Consider the following 17,098-nt stretch of genomic DNA (forward strand, 5'->3'; position numbering starts at 1 on the left):
ATTATCGAGTTTCAACAAAATAAATAATTATTATCTTTATAAAAAAAATTACATTATTAAAACAAATATAAATTACTTCGTTATTGTACATAAATTAAATTATAAAAAAAATTGAATTAAAAAATTACACAAAAAAATGAGGAATTTCAAATAGTTAATTTGATACTAATATCAAAATATTTTTGTCAAATTTTTATGATATCTTCAAACATATATTTTATTCAACAATAAAAACATTATCGCTTTTGGGCTGTTCGCCCATTAAAGCGGTACGTGAGTTGGGTTTATCTTTGTTACCTTTTCTTAATAGTGGATTGTCCCACACTAGCACTTCCACGCAATAATTCTACCAAAGGTTCAAAATCACATAAAACCATATTATAACATCGACTGAGATAAAGAATAAAGTGAAATATTAAAATCACGATTTATCTCGCTGCATTGCGCGAATACGCTTCTAATAAATATTTAATATCAACGTTTTTTTATTATTAAAATATAATAACAATTAAAAAAATGGTTATGTTTTATGGTAATAATTTTTTGGGAGTTCTTCAAATTTAGAGAATTTTATATTCTCACATGTTTTTTTTATTTTATAGAATCTATTGGGAAAAAAATCCCAAAATTTCCATTTTCTTCATTTTAAAAGATTCTGTTAGAGTTGCTCTCATATCCAACTCAGTTCTATCTAATTCCAGCATAATTGTCTCAGCAAACGTGCAATGACAAATTTTTATTCTCTCTGTCTTTTCTTGTCTTGCATACCAGATAAATTAATGAAGACAAATTAAAACCCGACAAATTACAATACTAAACCAAATTAGTCCAATCAAGTTAGATCGGCTCATCAAATGGGTTTTTGGCCTCCTACCAGGTCAGGAGTTCAAACTTCACTAAAGGTGAGGAGGGTGTGTGAGCTTATTTGTTCTATTCTGTCGTATATACATATTATATACTTCAAAAAGAACTCTAAAATGGAGGTGGGAAAGGGAGTGAGAATGGAGAAATCTCAAAATTTACAAATAATTATTTATACTGGTTTGACATCGATAATAAGGAGTTTTTGATTAATTACTCATTTCTAACTTATTAACTTATTCCGTTGTGGTACCGGTAATAAGAAGTTTTTAGTGTTTGGATGGAAAAAAGAAATACTTATGAGCTTATTACGTTTTGATACTGTCATAATCTAATTCAAACACTTTTTATAAAACTCCGGTTTAATACCACATAAGTTGATAAGCATTTTTAAAAAGAAAAAAAAAGCATAAGTTGTTTTAAATAAGCAATCTCAAACACCCCCTAAGTGCAGAAAAGTTGTTGAACCTACTAATACAACATAATACTCGCTCATTATTTTTAATAAAATTTCTTTTTAAATCTAAAACATTTAAATTATAATAAGATTTTGAATTAAACGAATCATTAAAAAAAACAAGATTTATAATAGTTAATTTGATATTAATATCGTTTTTAAGTTTTTAACAGATTTTCAAATTAATAATACATAAATTTTAAACATATTCGTACATAAATTTTGGATTTTATTTCTTAATAAGAATCGGTATTGATTTTTCATCCTAAACTACAATAATATCTTGCATTCAGTATTTTGTTTAAAGATTTTCTTTTAATTAGAAAACGTCTCTGACCGTTAGATTAATTGATCTAATGGATGTGATTAAATGGACGGTCAAAGTAATAGTTTTAAATTTTAAAAAAACCCCACCCCCTATTTTTTATTTAGAAAACAAAATACGAAAAATAAACAAAATTCGAGCGAAAATTACACCAAAAAAATGATCATAATTTTTTCGTCAATTTAACATACATATTGATATCTTTTTTCATCTGGATTTTCGTAGTTTTTCATTTATTTAGCGTTTTCTAGGGAACCTTACCCAATAATTATAAGGGCAAATTGTATGAAAAAGTAAAGTAATTTAACTTGATTCTCATTTTAGGTAATATACTTTCAAACTTTCATTTTGGTATCTAAGACGTAAAGTTTGAAACATTTAAATACCCAGGTAACTGTTGAAGCATTAAGTAGTTACTATGCCGATGTGGCAAGTGATGTGGTATCCAACTCAGTATTATTTGCAATTCAACCTAATTTCATCTCATCACTTGCCACATCAACATGGTAAGCGGTTAATACTTCAACCAGTTACCTGGGTACTTAAATGTTTAAAATTTTACATCTTATGTATCAAAATATAAGTTTAAAAAATACGTTACCTAAAATAGAAATCAAGTTAAATAACGTTACTTTTTCATGCAATTTGTCCTAATACAGATCCACTATCTCGATTAATCCTGTACAACCAATTTTAATATAAAATCATAAATGGAACAATTTTTATTCAAAAAAACTATAAAAAATGTTGAATATTTATGATTGAATTCTTGAAAGATAGCCGTAAAAAGAGTCAAAAAAATCTTTAAACGACGGAAATAGATGTACGGTTTACCGGAAAGTTTGGATAGTTTGTTGAGTAGGGCGGAGAAGGTGGTGTTGTGGCGGAGGACGGTGACTATGCGGGTGTCGCCACCAACATACCGGAGTTGGTTGTCATGAGGACGTGGCAATATCTTCCCGCCGAAACTGCACATGAATCGAACACGTGCTTGTGCGGTGGTATCATCGTATATACGGCCGTCTGACGGTGGATGATCGGAGCGTGGCGAAGAAGCCACCGAGTCGACGGTGACGGAGAGTTGTTGCTCCGCCGTGTAGTGGGTAGTGGTCATTGCTGTGAGCAAACGCAGAGTCTGAAATTAGATTCTATTTGGGATATATAAGATAAAAGACGTGGGCCGTGGGTGGTGGCGTGGGCCCATTTTATTTTTTTAATAAATATGAATATATTTTTTTAATTCATGAGATTATGGGTGCTCAAAAACTCAATCAACTCAACTCAACCCAATGTGAAATAATTCAACTTGAAGCAACTCGGTGTCTAATCGAGTTGTAAAAAAATTCAAACCGTAGGTATTGGGTTGATATTGGATTGTTATTATTTGAACTCAACCCAACCCGATGAACTCGGTACCCTTTTATTTCTTGGATTTAATATGATCGTTAAATTTCTATTAATATATACATTAGACACTTACACTATCACGTACGCTCTTCAGATACACGTATTTTCAATCTATTCACATCTCTATATAACTCATTCGTATATATGTTCAATAATTGTGGACATATATATGTAAATTGAGAAAATTAACTGAATGTGATATACGTAAGAAATATGGATAAGTTGTATCAAATGGTTGATGATGAAAAGAAATTACGAGTAGAAAAATAACATATCCAGGGTTAGCTAAATACTTTAATGTACCAAAGTATCAACCCGACCAACCCATATGGGGTGGGTTAGGTTGGGTTGTACTTTGGTTTGGATTGGGTTGGGTTAAGATTTTTCAAACCACAAGCATTGGGTTGGACTGTTCAAATGTCTTCAACCCGATCAACTCAACTCATGAGCACCCCTACGTGAGATCTTTAAAATCCAAAACAACTCATTAATTGTATTTCAGAAGGGAATTGATATCGTGTATCTCATTAGTGTTGATCTAGCAGTTCTCTTCAATTAAGATTGATTCAAGAATGAAGATCATTTCTTACCATTCTCACCATAAATTCAATACTTAAAGAAAACTCAACCCTTATATATTACAATTAAAGAAACTATCTCCTAAATCACTAATAATTACACTCACAGGCTGTTTATCCAAAACTTATCTGGTAAACGCTTACTTTTAAAAGTCAACACTTTAATTTAACTTATCGTGTAAGATTTTAGTTCATTAAAACGGAATCATATGTAACAATTTATCCGTTGAACACTTGTCGGGTAACAATCGTTACTCCCACTTATCGAGTAAAACTCTCGGTCCTTGTACTCGTTCTTACTGGGTAAGATTCTCAATCTTTATCATATGCATATGATAAAGTAAAATGACATGATAAACACTTACTGGATAACCATTTAGTAAATGGACTCTTAAGACACTCATTAAAATCTAACTCATTTTTCTACCATTTAATCAATTCCCAAAAATTAAAACCTATAAATAAAATTTAATATTTCTTTTCACAATTTTGAACTTAACGAATCAGTACACTTTTGACTTGTTTAGATTTTAATGAAAAAAATGAAATAAACGTGTTTTTTTGTACTTTGAATATGGAGATATTTGTTTATCTTTTAATAGTTTTATTAAGATATATATTCTGAATTATTAAGAGTTGAATCTTATTTGTCAGAAAAAAAAAAGTCTATATCTTAATAGTTCTAAAACATTCTGAATGATTTTGTATCATGGATCTCCCTTAACCATTCAGCGCCCTAATTTCATCGTAAACAATTACCAAACAATTATATTTCATTTTGCACAATATCATGAGAGTCTAATTTTGTCACGGAAGTTTAAAGTTATCAACACATTATTTAAACTAAGAGTTTAAATTAAAATGTCTTTGGGTGTGTAGCTCAGTTGGTAAAAGACGAAGCAATTTTACTCAGATATAAAACAAGCTCTATGATCCAGGTTTGAACCCCTCAATTAGCATAGACGCTGAGGTAGCTCTGAAATATATATTCACATGTGATTTCAAGCAGGCATATTATTATGTTCCGACCCGTCGAAATTGCCAGTAATTAATCTTTTTGTTCAAAATTCATATTTAAAACAATATGAATAAAACTAGTTCGTTTTTTTAGTTTTAATTAAATATAAAAACAACGTAAAATTGCATGAAAAAGTAACGCACTTTAACTTGATTTTTAATTTGGGTAACGTACTTTCAAAATTTTATTTTCTTATGTAAGATGTAAAGTTTTAAACATTTAAGTATACGGGTAACAGGTTGAAGCATTAATCAGTTACCATGCTGATGTGGCGAGTGATGAGATGAAATTGGGTTGAATATCAAATAATACCGAGTTAGATACCACATCACTCGCCACATCAGTATGGTAACTAGTTAATGCTTCAACTGGTTACCCGGGTACTTAAATGTTTAAAATTTTACATCTTAGGTACCAAAATGAAAGTTTTGAAAGTACGTTACCCAAAATAAAATTCAAATTAAAATACGTTACTTTTTCATGCAATTTGTCTTAAAAATAACAACCAACTTCATTTGTATTAAATTAAATGAAATATTGTACAAAGTTTTATGTCATTTTTTGATAATATTTAAATAATTAAAATAATTATTGTCGTAATTTTTTACGATTATTTCATTTTATAGATATAAGAGTAAAGTTTGATTTTGGTTCTTAACGTTTGTAATTTTCAATGAATATCATCTTTAAATTTTAAGGGGCCGTTTACCAAATACTTACTCGGTAAGTACTTACCGATAAAATTTAACAATATCATTTATTTACCGAGTAAGATTTTAGTATACCAAAACAATATTGTATGCATCAATTTACCCAGTAAACGCTTACCGTGGTAAGAGTCGTCGCCCTCATTTACTGGGTAAGACTTTTGGTCATTGTCTTGATCATATCGGGTAAGATTCTTGGTTCTTACCATATTCATCCGGTAAGGTAATATGGCTTGGTAAGTGCTTACACGGGTAAGCGTTTAGTAAACCACTCCTTAAACTTGGATTTGATCCTTATTACATTTGTCAATTTCTAACGGTTTTGGTGTTTCTGTCTAACGATCGTTAACTTTTTTCGTTAAACTTAGTTAAATGAAGGGTATTTCAGTCATTTCAATATATTTAAGTTTTATATTAAAATTAAAAAAATATATTATAATTTTGTATTTTAAATTGTAAAATAAAAAATAAAAAATAAAAAATAAAAGAAAAAAGATAACCATCGAGTATCCCTTTCGTTTTTCTTCTTTTTCTCTTTTTCTCTTTTTATTTGCAATTTAAAAAGGATAACCATCCATAACCAGACAGTTGTTGAGTAAGCTCTTATTAAGTCACATTACTTTATCGGATGAATATGATATGTACTAAATATCTTATGCGAAAACAAGAATCGAGAGTCTTATTTGATAAATGATGATGACGATTTTTACTACAGTTAGCATTTAATTTTTGCATACGAAACCTTTTTGATGGATAAAATCTTAACCACTAAGTAAATGATAATTATTTTAGTCTATATATATATATATATTACCTTATAAATTAGAGTTATCAAAAGTCTTAAAAACAAATTTTAATGCACAAAGTACCATACATTTATGCACAAAGTCTTTAAAGTCTTAAAAACAACTCATAATGCATTAAGTATTATTACTTTATGCATTCCGTCTTAAAATATCTTAATCTACAATTAAAATAACATATAGTACAAGTTACCAATGCACATTATTACATTTTCTTTTCATGTTCACAAGATAATTTTGATATTTTTTACTCATGTTTTCACTCTCTCATAAATCTATGTCTTCTCCTCATCCCCCAAAGTGAGATTCAAACTGATATTCACCATGAGTTATTAAAGGTTCTTTCATTCATCTCTCATTCAATTGCTCTATAACTCCCGGTCTCGCTCTTGATCTCTTGATTCTTTGCTCTTTGTGTAAATCAAATACTTTTGTGGAGTCGTTTAAATATATTGAATTTTAAACTGTCATACAATTTTTTTCATCAATAGATTGTAATTTGAACCATAACTCTTATTTATTCAAATTGTATTAATATGTAACGACCAAGTGTAACTTACATCATCGTCAAATCTTCTCTAATAAAACTAATAAAACTTTAAAATCGTTAAAATTCATGACTCACACCGCATTACACGGGTAGACAACTGGTTTATAAAGAAGTGGAAATCGAGCCGTTGGGAGATGTCGTCAACGCCTTTGACAACCATTAGTTTTTACAAGTTGGCACCGTCCAAACCATTGGCTGTGGGTCCCACCTAAATATTGTGGTCTTGGATCAAGACTCTGATTTTGTAGTTTTACTTAGAAATCATCACCTGTTCGCCACTCCATCCATTTAATGTAGACATCCACAAAAATCAGGTATTTTTAGATTTAGATCCAAGTAAATATTTACAAGATCATTTGATTTATCATATGAGTATGATAGGGACTGAAAATCTTATTCGGTAAGAAATAAGACAAGAATCAAGCATTGTAAGTCTTACCCGGTAAGTAAAGGTGGTGATTTTTAAAGTATTTTCAACAACTATGCTAAAATGAAGAAAAAATAGGAATTTTAGCAGTTTTTTGCTCCAACAGTTTTGTTATCTTGTATGCTAAAATAGATAAAAGATAAGAGAGATTGTAAAAATCTTTAAACAGAGAGAGAAATTATTATTCTAATACTGAGATTTTAATTTTTGAAACTCTGTTTTAGAAAAGTTATAGCATAGATGTTTACCAACAATCCATTTTGATAATCGGGGAATGTAACATTGTAACCAGATAAAGTAAGGGAGGGTGAATTTGTCTGTAAACACTTACTGGTAAAATGCTTGGTAAACGGCCCCTAAATCTATTTTCAGTAGACAAAAAAACTGAGATTTTGGTGTAAAAATAGTCCCGATCGAACTTTGAGGGTTGACTGGGCTTTTTTTTTTTTTAAATAGGCTTGTTCGAGCCTTAAGGCCTAACCTGGGTCTAGACTGAGCTTTAGGTTATTTTACACGTCGCTACTCGATCGTATCCAAACAAGGTATCAACTCATCCATATCCTCAGTTTACCAACATAAGTCGAGTAACGTTAACCAAGTAAAAGTTTGATCTGGGGTAAGAGATTCGGTCGTATTGGCTGAAAACAATCGTCTATCAAGTGTGTGGGTCGATGCTAACTGAAACACTTATCGAATCAGATAACCATTTTTTTACTGGGTCGAGATGTCGAGCCAAAATATCCTACTTTTAGAGAGGTGTTTCTCTAAATACCTTTTTTTACGAGATCCTTAGAGCTTGACACGTGTCCTGTAAAAATTACATTTTTGTCTTTATCAGCTGAGAATTCTCTAGAAAAACAATATAGCTCGCAAAATAAGAAATTTCTTATTTTGCGAGCTCTTTAAATTGCATCAAATGTAACTGCACTTCAAATATATGTTTCTCCACAAGTTATTAAACGAAAAACATAAAATACACAGAATTGGGGGAAAACAACACAACTAGCAAAACAAGAGAAGTTAGCAAATCTGCTAACAATGAGATAAAATATGTAAAAAAATCAACAAAAATAACAAATATATAAAACTGGCAAAAATGCAGTTCAAATAAACCCCTTTTTTAATCTTCGTAATATAGGTTGATTATGCAACCTGACCAGTTATTTGCCATCAAATTGATCAGATTGTTGTTGAAATCATTGATTTTCTTGAGATAATTTGATTTCTAAAGAAAAGTCAGAGAAAGAAAGGTTGTAACTGGTTTTAATTTGAGAAATTAATTAAAATCCAGTTGGTTTCATCTCTTAGTCACTTTCTTTACAAGATTTACCGAAATGACCCTAGGCCCGTAATTTTAATTTTTTTTGCAGGCCTCGGTGAAAAATGTAATTTTTTTACGGAGTGTAAATATTTTGCCTTTTAACGGGGTCTGCAATTGCGGACATGAGTTTTACAGACCTATGACTATTTAAAGAGAAAATTGCTAGAAGATAAAACCAACCCAGAAAAATTGTTATTTTAATAAATTTCCTTTTTTAATTTTTAGGGAGATGATGGGTATTTAGAATGACAACTCTCTAAAATATCATATTTTATTTGTTAATTAAAGATAAAATATTAAAATGATCAGTAAAAATAGTATATCAGTAATTGACCTTTTATAAAATTGAATGACCAGATTACAAATTGCTATTTATAGATAAATAATAATAATAATAATAATAATAATAGAAAATCATTAAAATAGCTGTTTTATACGTATTGTATTAACAAAATAGTCATTTTTTATATTTTTTACACAAAATGACCACAATGATCGCTCCCGAAGGGCATGTTGACCATTCGGGGGCGATTTTATTTTGATATTTTTCTATAATATTATTAATAAATAATAATATTAATAAATAATAATAATTGAACTTTAAATTCGTCACTTGATGTGGAAATAGTGTTTTTATAAAGAGAAATGATGATCTGATTATAACTTTATTATTTTTATAAATTGGGCGGCACAAATTTAGCAAAAACATCGTTATCAAAATGATTAATTATATATATATAAAAATAAATATAATTATTTTTAAATTAATCATAGTTATAATTATAATATAAATTAATTAGTTTTGATTATTATTTTGTAAATAATTCATTTAAAAATAAATGATAATATATATTTCATTTTATTCTATAAATTCCTTCTGTTTTTCTTATTAAAATAAATAATATCATAATATTACAAGTACTTCACATGTGAATATGATACTAAAATATAAATGTCACGTGTGTCTTTTAACATGGTAATGTTTATTATTTTGGATTATTCCATAAAATTATATTTTTTTTTATTAATTCATGTGATTTTTTTTAATAACTGTGGATTTTCAAATCAGAAATGTAAGTCTGTTCATCGGTTGACATCCATTGGATGTGAGGGGAACTGAACTGATCCAATCATTTATTGGATGTTGGATTTTGTCAACCGATCTGATTCTATTAACATTAGATAACCAATCTAATCCAATACAATGGATGATTGGAACGGTTCGGTTCCATCCATTTGATACTTTTATTGGATATCTAATGGATGATTCGTTGGGATTTGATATATTCAGTGCGTTAATTCAATCAAATTCTACAACAATGATACAAATTGATTAATCACTTTTAATATGTGTTAAAACCAACACAAGGGAAGTTAAACATTCAAAGCCTCATCTAAAACAAATTATGACTTAAATTTGAAAATAAATTAATTTGATGATAGTTGGATAATCGGTTCGGCTTTGGTCGATTGTGGATTGTCATCCGGGAACCGACCAATCAAAATTGGATGTTGAATTTTTCAATCCGATCCGATCCAAATAGAATTGTATATCCAATTATGGTCGATCAGTTCTAATTTAATCAGTCAGTTCCAATTAGATTGGTTGATTTTTTGCACATCCCTATGAAAATGTATAATTAAGTCAAAGACCTTCCAGCCTAGTGGTAAAGGTTTGGGCATGACATAGTCATGAACCAAACTCTGGGAGTGGAATGTTGGCGACATTTAAGTGGGGCCATGTTTAGCCTCCAAATTTGCCGGGGATTAGTCGGGCTTTGGCTCGGACACCCTTACAAAAAAAAATGTATAATTAATTCTTCGATTGAGCATGAATGGTTTAAAACCATCACAAATGAATCTCTATGGTCACAAGGGTTTTGACAGTGTTCTGATTTAATTCGTGTAAAAAATTATAATATTATTTAAGAGAATTCTGTTATTTTGTCTTTCACAACTCTAATATAACCAGTATAAATAATTTATATAAAATAGCAAAATTTAATTTCAAACAACAAATATAATTCTAAAAAAAATAAATAATATATGTAAATTTAAAGCTAAAATATATGATTACATGTATTAAATCTTATCTGTTAAGTTAATTCAAACATAATAATTCAATAAAAAGCAAGATGTTTCATCTTTTTTATTATTATTTTTAAAAGGTATATTTGAAACTTTAAAGAGTAAAGATGAAATAATTGAGTTTATTATATTAATAATAATACTTAAAAAAAACATGATATTTTTATCTAAAGTTTGCACGGGAAATGTCTGAGATGGATTCATGTGAGATAATGTTGTTTTTGTGAGACACGTGAGACATGATTTTTACACTTGAAACTTCTTTCACAGCAAAAACCCTGTAAAGGGTTACCTTTACAGTGTTTTGCTGTGAAAGAAGTTTCAAGTGTAAAAATCGTGTCTCAAAAAAACAGTATTGTCTCACATGATCCCAAGTCGGAAATGTCTACATATATCATACCTCTCAGAACCATATATTTAAGTGAGATGCATCTAGTTGTTTCGTTTGGTTTTTCAAATGGGAAAATAATTGCCCGTCCAAAATCCTAACATTTTAAAGTAAATTACATAAATTGTCCATATGGTTCGTTGGTAATTATGGTTCGGTTTTTCGACTTCGTTTATTACAAATGTACCCTTGTCGTTTTCAATTCCCTTCGGTTTCTGTCCTGTCATTTCCTTTCATTCGTAATAAAGGTATCGAGAACATGAAGTAAGTGCCCCTCCCCCTGAAATGCCCCCATGTGATGCCATTTAGATCACTTTTGACTATTGAGGACAATTAACCCCCCCCCCCCCCCCCCCCCTAAATGGCCCCTCTTCCTTACCGTACAACCCCTATGGAGATTCAAAACTTAATAATCCGTACCATTAAATTGTATCATTAACCTAAAACGTTGTCGTTCTGTCCTTTGAATCCTCCATCTCTTCCTCACATGTTCCTCCTCCATTATTACACCCACGCCATCAACCTCTCTGCTCCCCGACAAAGTTAACAAGTGAAAACCACTGTGCCCTACAACCGTCCTTCTGCTTCATCTCTTTCTCCTTGGTTTAGGGTTTTCATTTAGGGGTTTTGGATTATGGTATTAATCTCAATCTGGTTTTAGGGTCTAGGGTTTCGATTTAAAATACATGGGTTTTGTACCATTACAAGATTTTGGAATGAATCTGTACAGCTCTGTTGTATATGTTCATAGTTATTGGTGTATATGTTCATTGATGTTCTTAAATATTCATAGTTTTTTTTTTCCCTAATGCATGTACATGTTCTTGATTTTCTTGAATGTTCATGCTCTTGGTTTTTATAGATGTCATGTCGTACCTATGAAGTAAAATGACCAAAATGCCCTTACATGGGGCACCTAACATTGCATACATAACGTGTAGTAAAGGCATGAGATAATAAACAAGGAGTTAAGTTGAACTATGATACGAAGAAAAAAAAAAGACTAATCAATATATGATCTGAAACTATAGTAAGAAAAATAAGAGCATCTCCACTATTCAACATCAGTCGATTCATACCTCCACTTGGTTTCACCGGTTTCGGGTATAGGATCCCTTTTGTTGAAGGTCGTTCAAGCTTTTCCTAGACAAACGTGCTTTCTACATATGCATCGTCTAAAACAAAAAAAAAATAGAGAATTAAAAGTCAGAATTTAAAAAAAAAAATACTGTCATCTCTATCAGCTTACCCATTTTAGAGATTACAATTTAATCGTATTATTACAATATTTAATATAATTAGTAAAATATTATTTATCTCTTCTAAACATTAAATTTCAAGATTTTTGATTGGTAGGAATAATCAAAATAATTTCTTTTTTCTAAGTAATTATTTTTGGGGAGTTATTCAAATTTGGAGAATTTCATCATCTCTCTCTTATTTTCTCTATTTTAAAGAAGTTTTTGGAGAATCTGTTGAAACAAAAATCCCAGAATCTCCATTTTAGATAACATGTTGGAGATATTTAGCAAAGATCTAACAAACAACGAAAAAGAAGATACTACTTTTTATGATAAGTGAAAAGTAAGGTTAAAGTATGATGATGAAGTTTTTTTTCAAATCTCAGGTGGTATTTATTTCACATAACGGAATCCGTCAAAATTGGAATATGTCACCAAATGGCATTTGGCTTAGCGGTATCATAGTCTTTGGCTTTCTAGGAAGTCAGGGGTTTAAACCTCACCAAATGTGAGAAGGGTGTGTGCATTTATTTGTTGTATTTGCCGTATACAAATATTATATACTTCAAAAAAATTGGAATATGAAGAAATAATAATGAAATTCAATCAGGTTTGACAATGTCTTTGGTTAGAAAGAATTAAAACGAAATCAATTAAAAGAACTTGTATATGTATGTTTGGCTTATTGTTAATAATAGTTAAAGATAAAAGTGAATAAAAATGAAAATATGTTATTATTTAAGTAAATTACGGTTTTGGTCCTTAAGGTCAGGTATGCCAAAAATTATTGATTTAGTCCTTTATCTCCATTTATTATAAAAGAAACCTCCTCGTATGCAATTTTTTTTTATGGATTTGGTCCCTCATACTAACGGTCGTCCAACTTGTCTGTTAGCTATAAGGGTAAATTCATCATTTTAGATTTTTTTTCCCTTTGTTTTACTATTTTTCAAACCACAAGGACCAAATATGTAATTTACCATTTACTATTATACACATGCAGACCTAGGATTGATTGTTGGCACCCCCCAACCCAACTCTGGTCGCCTTCATTGTCGACAGACCCAAAAACCGACCACCTCTATCGTCAGCGGACCCAAGCACCCAACAATCAATTCAATCTCCACCATTTGTTTTGACCATGTGTGTGCGATTAGCAGTTTTAGCTTGTGTGTGTTTCTGCTGCATCCCTGAGTTCGTTTGCGAAAAATGAACCAGATCCCAAATCGCAGCGGAAGAAACCAAGCGCTTGTCCCTGATTTCATGAGTTCGTTTGTGAAAATCGAACCAGATTCCATTTCCACGGTCGTTCCACCTCGTATCTTCTTCTACTTCAACCACCAACCTACCTCGATAATATACAACCTAGATCGTGATTTTTGTGGAGAAAAACCAAGCGTCCAACCCAAATCGTGATTTTGGTCCGTGGAAGAAACCAAACATTGAGGTGGAAGAAATCGATGTAACTACTAACTAGTAACAAGATGATTTGATTTCAAAATTAGGGTTATTGGTTCTTCGATCCAGGTCCAGAATTGGTTCCTGATCTGTGTTCAATTATGTTTTTAGGGTTTTTCATTTAAAGTTTCATATAGATTTTGGAATTGTTCAATGTTCTTGGTGTTCTTGGAATTGGATTTGGATTGAGGGTTTGATTTATGTTGGTTTTGTCAAATGTTCTCAGTGTTCATCAGTATTTTCTTTTGATGGTATATTTGGGGAACATGAATATCTAAGAAAAAATGACACAATTGATTAAAAAGTCGTGCTACAGAAGAAAAAGGTGAAATGACAAATTTACCCTCATACTTAACGTGAAAAATAGACGGTTATTTGCCTCATGGATCAAATCCATAATAAATTATTTGCCTCAGGGACCATATCCATAAAAACTGCATACGTAGGGACCAAATCCGTAATTTACTCTATTAGCAAAAGGGAAAATTAGTTTTGAGTTTTACATGCTGATAACGTGTTATAGAATAACTAAAAAAGAATAACAATAAAATAGAGAGAAAGAATACATAATTGTCATTAATCATAAGCCCATTTTATAGGGATGAGTTATAAGTAGATAAATATGAGATATTTCACTTCCAATCTAACTTTGATATCTCTATCTTTACCATCATATACTTTAAACGATAACACACTTATCTTACAACACTTATAAATATATTATTATTATTATTATTATTATTATTATTATTATTATTATTATTGTGTATATTTAGGGTTTAGAATAACTTGAAAAGGATCCAAACATTAAATAATTTATAAGTAAAAATGTAATTTAAAATAATTAATTAATAAGAAAACAATAATGGTATTTTATTACGTACATACACATTGGCAAGTAGGGTCAAGAACGTCATTTCAAGCTTTCCTGCCCGGTAAGCAAAGGCACTGTTTCAAACATGTGGTGACGTGGCTTGCTACAATAATTTTCGTGGGCCCCATATATTTATTTTTGTTTTCTTTGATACATTTAAAAGGAATAAAAGTTGGTTTTTACTAAACAAATTATTTATGATGAGTAAATTTATAAAAATGGTCCCTGTGGTTTGAGGAAATTGCGGTTTTCAACTTTAGACTTTATGAAGTAATATCGGTAATTTGGTGGTTTGAATTTCGTTACAGTTTTTGGTTTCTGGCTCTAACGAACATTACGAGCTTTTGTCAAATGACGTCACGTGTCTTTCATGTGAATGGTATTTCAGTTATTTTGTCTTTTTATTGAAAAAAAAGGTACAATACATTTCTTTTAAACATATGTACAAGAAGTTAAAACATTTACACAGTCAAAAAAACCTAAATTGACCGCCCACTAGGCATGGCAACGGGGCGGGGATGGGGCGGGTTTTGTAATCCCCGGCCCCGGTTTGTAATACCGTCCCCCGGCCCCGGTCCCCGGCGGGTACGGGGATTATCATCTCGTCCCCGGTCAAATTCTAGCAATCCCCGGTCAAAACCCGGTAAACCCCGGTCAAAACCTGGTAAAAAGTATGCTTTAGTTTGATTATACCGGGGATCCCCGGCCCCGTTTTGAGTAACATTCCCCGTCCCCGGCCCCGTCCCCGGTTTGAGTCTACCGGGGATCCCCGGTCCCGGGACCCGTTTTAGCGGGGAATCCCCGTCCCCGTTCGGGCCGGGTGAACCGGGTTCCCAACCGGGTCGGGGCAAATCACCATCCCTACCGCCCACCCACACTTTACACCCCTTGATCTGGAATGCTCTGACGATCCTGACAGCTCTAACGATCCTGACAAACCCTTGTTGGTGTCAATAACTCTCTTCAACTCTACTCTGTTAAATCTGCACCAACCTGAAATGCTACAAGGGAAAAAAAAATAAGGAAAACGAACTACTTGTATGGATGTGGGTGAGCGGGATAATGTTAGGGTTTATTTAGCGTTCTATTCTAAATTTCAAATATTTGTACATGTACAATATATACTGGTACACTAAACATAATTAACAAAACAGATCATGCAAATTGGTTGAAATACTTCCCATGTGATCAGCACGTCAGGGCACTTAACAACAACAACTGGCAGATGTTAGGGTGAGGAACAAAAACCGTAACAAAATGCAAACAATATGATTAAATGCAAACCATATGATGACGAGTGTAATTATTGAAGTTGAAGGATGAAAACCATAGTTTTCTTAAACCACAGGGACCTTTTTTGTCATTTTGATTAAATGTGAGAGAAAGGATTCATTGGAATGACTTAATTGACAATCATATAAGGATTCATTTAATTAACCCATAAAATATCATCTTTACTTTTTAAAAAACATTAATCTGATATTTATTTTATACGAAAATAGACTAGACACTACGTCTTAATGTTACATCAGTGATATTTTCAATTGCATAACGTCTGAACAGAATCAGATTTTTCGTTGGTTGATATGAAAAGAAGAGCAAACGGCAAACTTGGTCCCTATGGTTTGTCATAAACGACACTTTTCGTCCCTGCGGTTTTGAAATTACAATATGTCCATCGTGGTTTATAAAAACGTCCGAATTTGCCCCACATTTAATGGGATTTTTTTGATAGCCATTAAAAGGAGAGATCAAATCTGGTAGCTTTTTCAAATCACGATGACCGTATTAATTTCAAAACTATAAAGACAAAAAATGTTATTTACGCCAAACCACGTGGACCAAGTTTTTAGTTAACTCAAAAAAGATAAGCAAATAATTATTGCACATCGTTTTACAAAAAAGTACATATTAAGTACATCATGTTCAAATGTAACCAGAAGGGTACTCGTGTAATGTATCGAGATACATTTCGATTTCAATGTTTTGTTTTATTCTTTATCTATGTCGATATAATAAGGTTTTATGTGGTTTGGAGAAAACGATAATGTTTTTATTTTTGATTTGTTTTTAAAAAATATATTGATATTAGTATCAAATTAACTATTTAAAAGTTCTTGTTTTGTGTAATTTATTTAATTCAGTTTTTTTTTATTATAATTTAAATCTACATAACGAAGTAATTTAATTTAGGTTTAATAATATAGTTTTTTATAAAGATAATAATTAAGTATTTTGTTAGAACTGAATGATTATTCTAATTATATTTTAAATTTTTTATATTTAAAATGAATTTTTTATCTTGTATTTGATTATGTTTATCTGCAATTAGTTACACGAATTCAAACATTGAGCTTTAATAAGTTGTACGTATGCACAATTTATTTGTAATCTTGAATTTTAAGTAATATGCATAAATAAACAGTACCTCGTGTATAAAAAATGGTTTTGAAGAATTTTTGTCAAATACTTTATAATATAACTAGAAGCGTACTCGCACAATGCAGCGAGATACATCATGATTTTAATATTTCATTTTATTCTTTATCTTAGTCGATGTTATAATATGACTTTATGTGATTTTGAGAAAGCGAT

At 30.8% G+C, this 17,098-nt stretch overlaps 1 protein-coding gene across 1 annotated transcript in view; it reads right to left on the minus strand.

Moving 5' to 3' along the window:
* LOC112526815 overlaps nucleotides 1-2,760 on the minus strand; it is a 6,749-nt gene extending 3,989 nt beyond the window's left edge. Inside the window, exon 1 of the mRNA XM_025137235.1 lies at nucleotides 2,478-2,760. Coding sequence (XP_024993003.1) covers nucleotides 2,478-2,757 — 280 coding nt within the window. The 5' untranslated portion in view covers nucleotides 2,758-2,760. The remainder of the gene's footprint in view (nucleotides 1-2,477) is intronic.
* Nucleotides 2,761-17,098: the final 14,338 nt, after the last annotated feature.

Source organism: Cynara cardunculus, assembly GCF_001531365.2.
Source record: "Cynara cardunculus var. scolymus isolate 2C chromosome LG 14, CcrdV1, whole genome shotgun sequence".
NCBI lineage: Eukaryota > Viridiplantae > Streptophyta > Magnoliopsida > Asterales > Asteraceae > Cynara > Cynara cardunculus.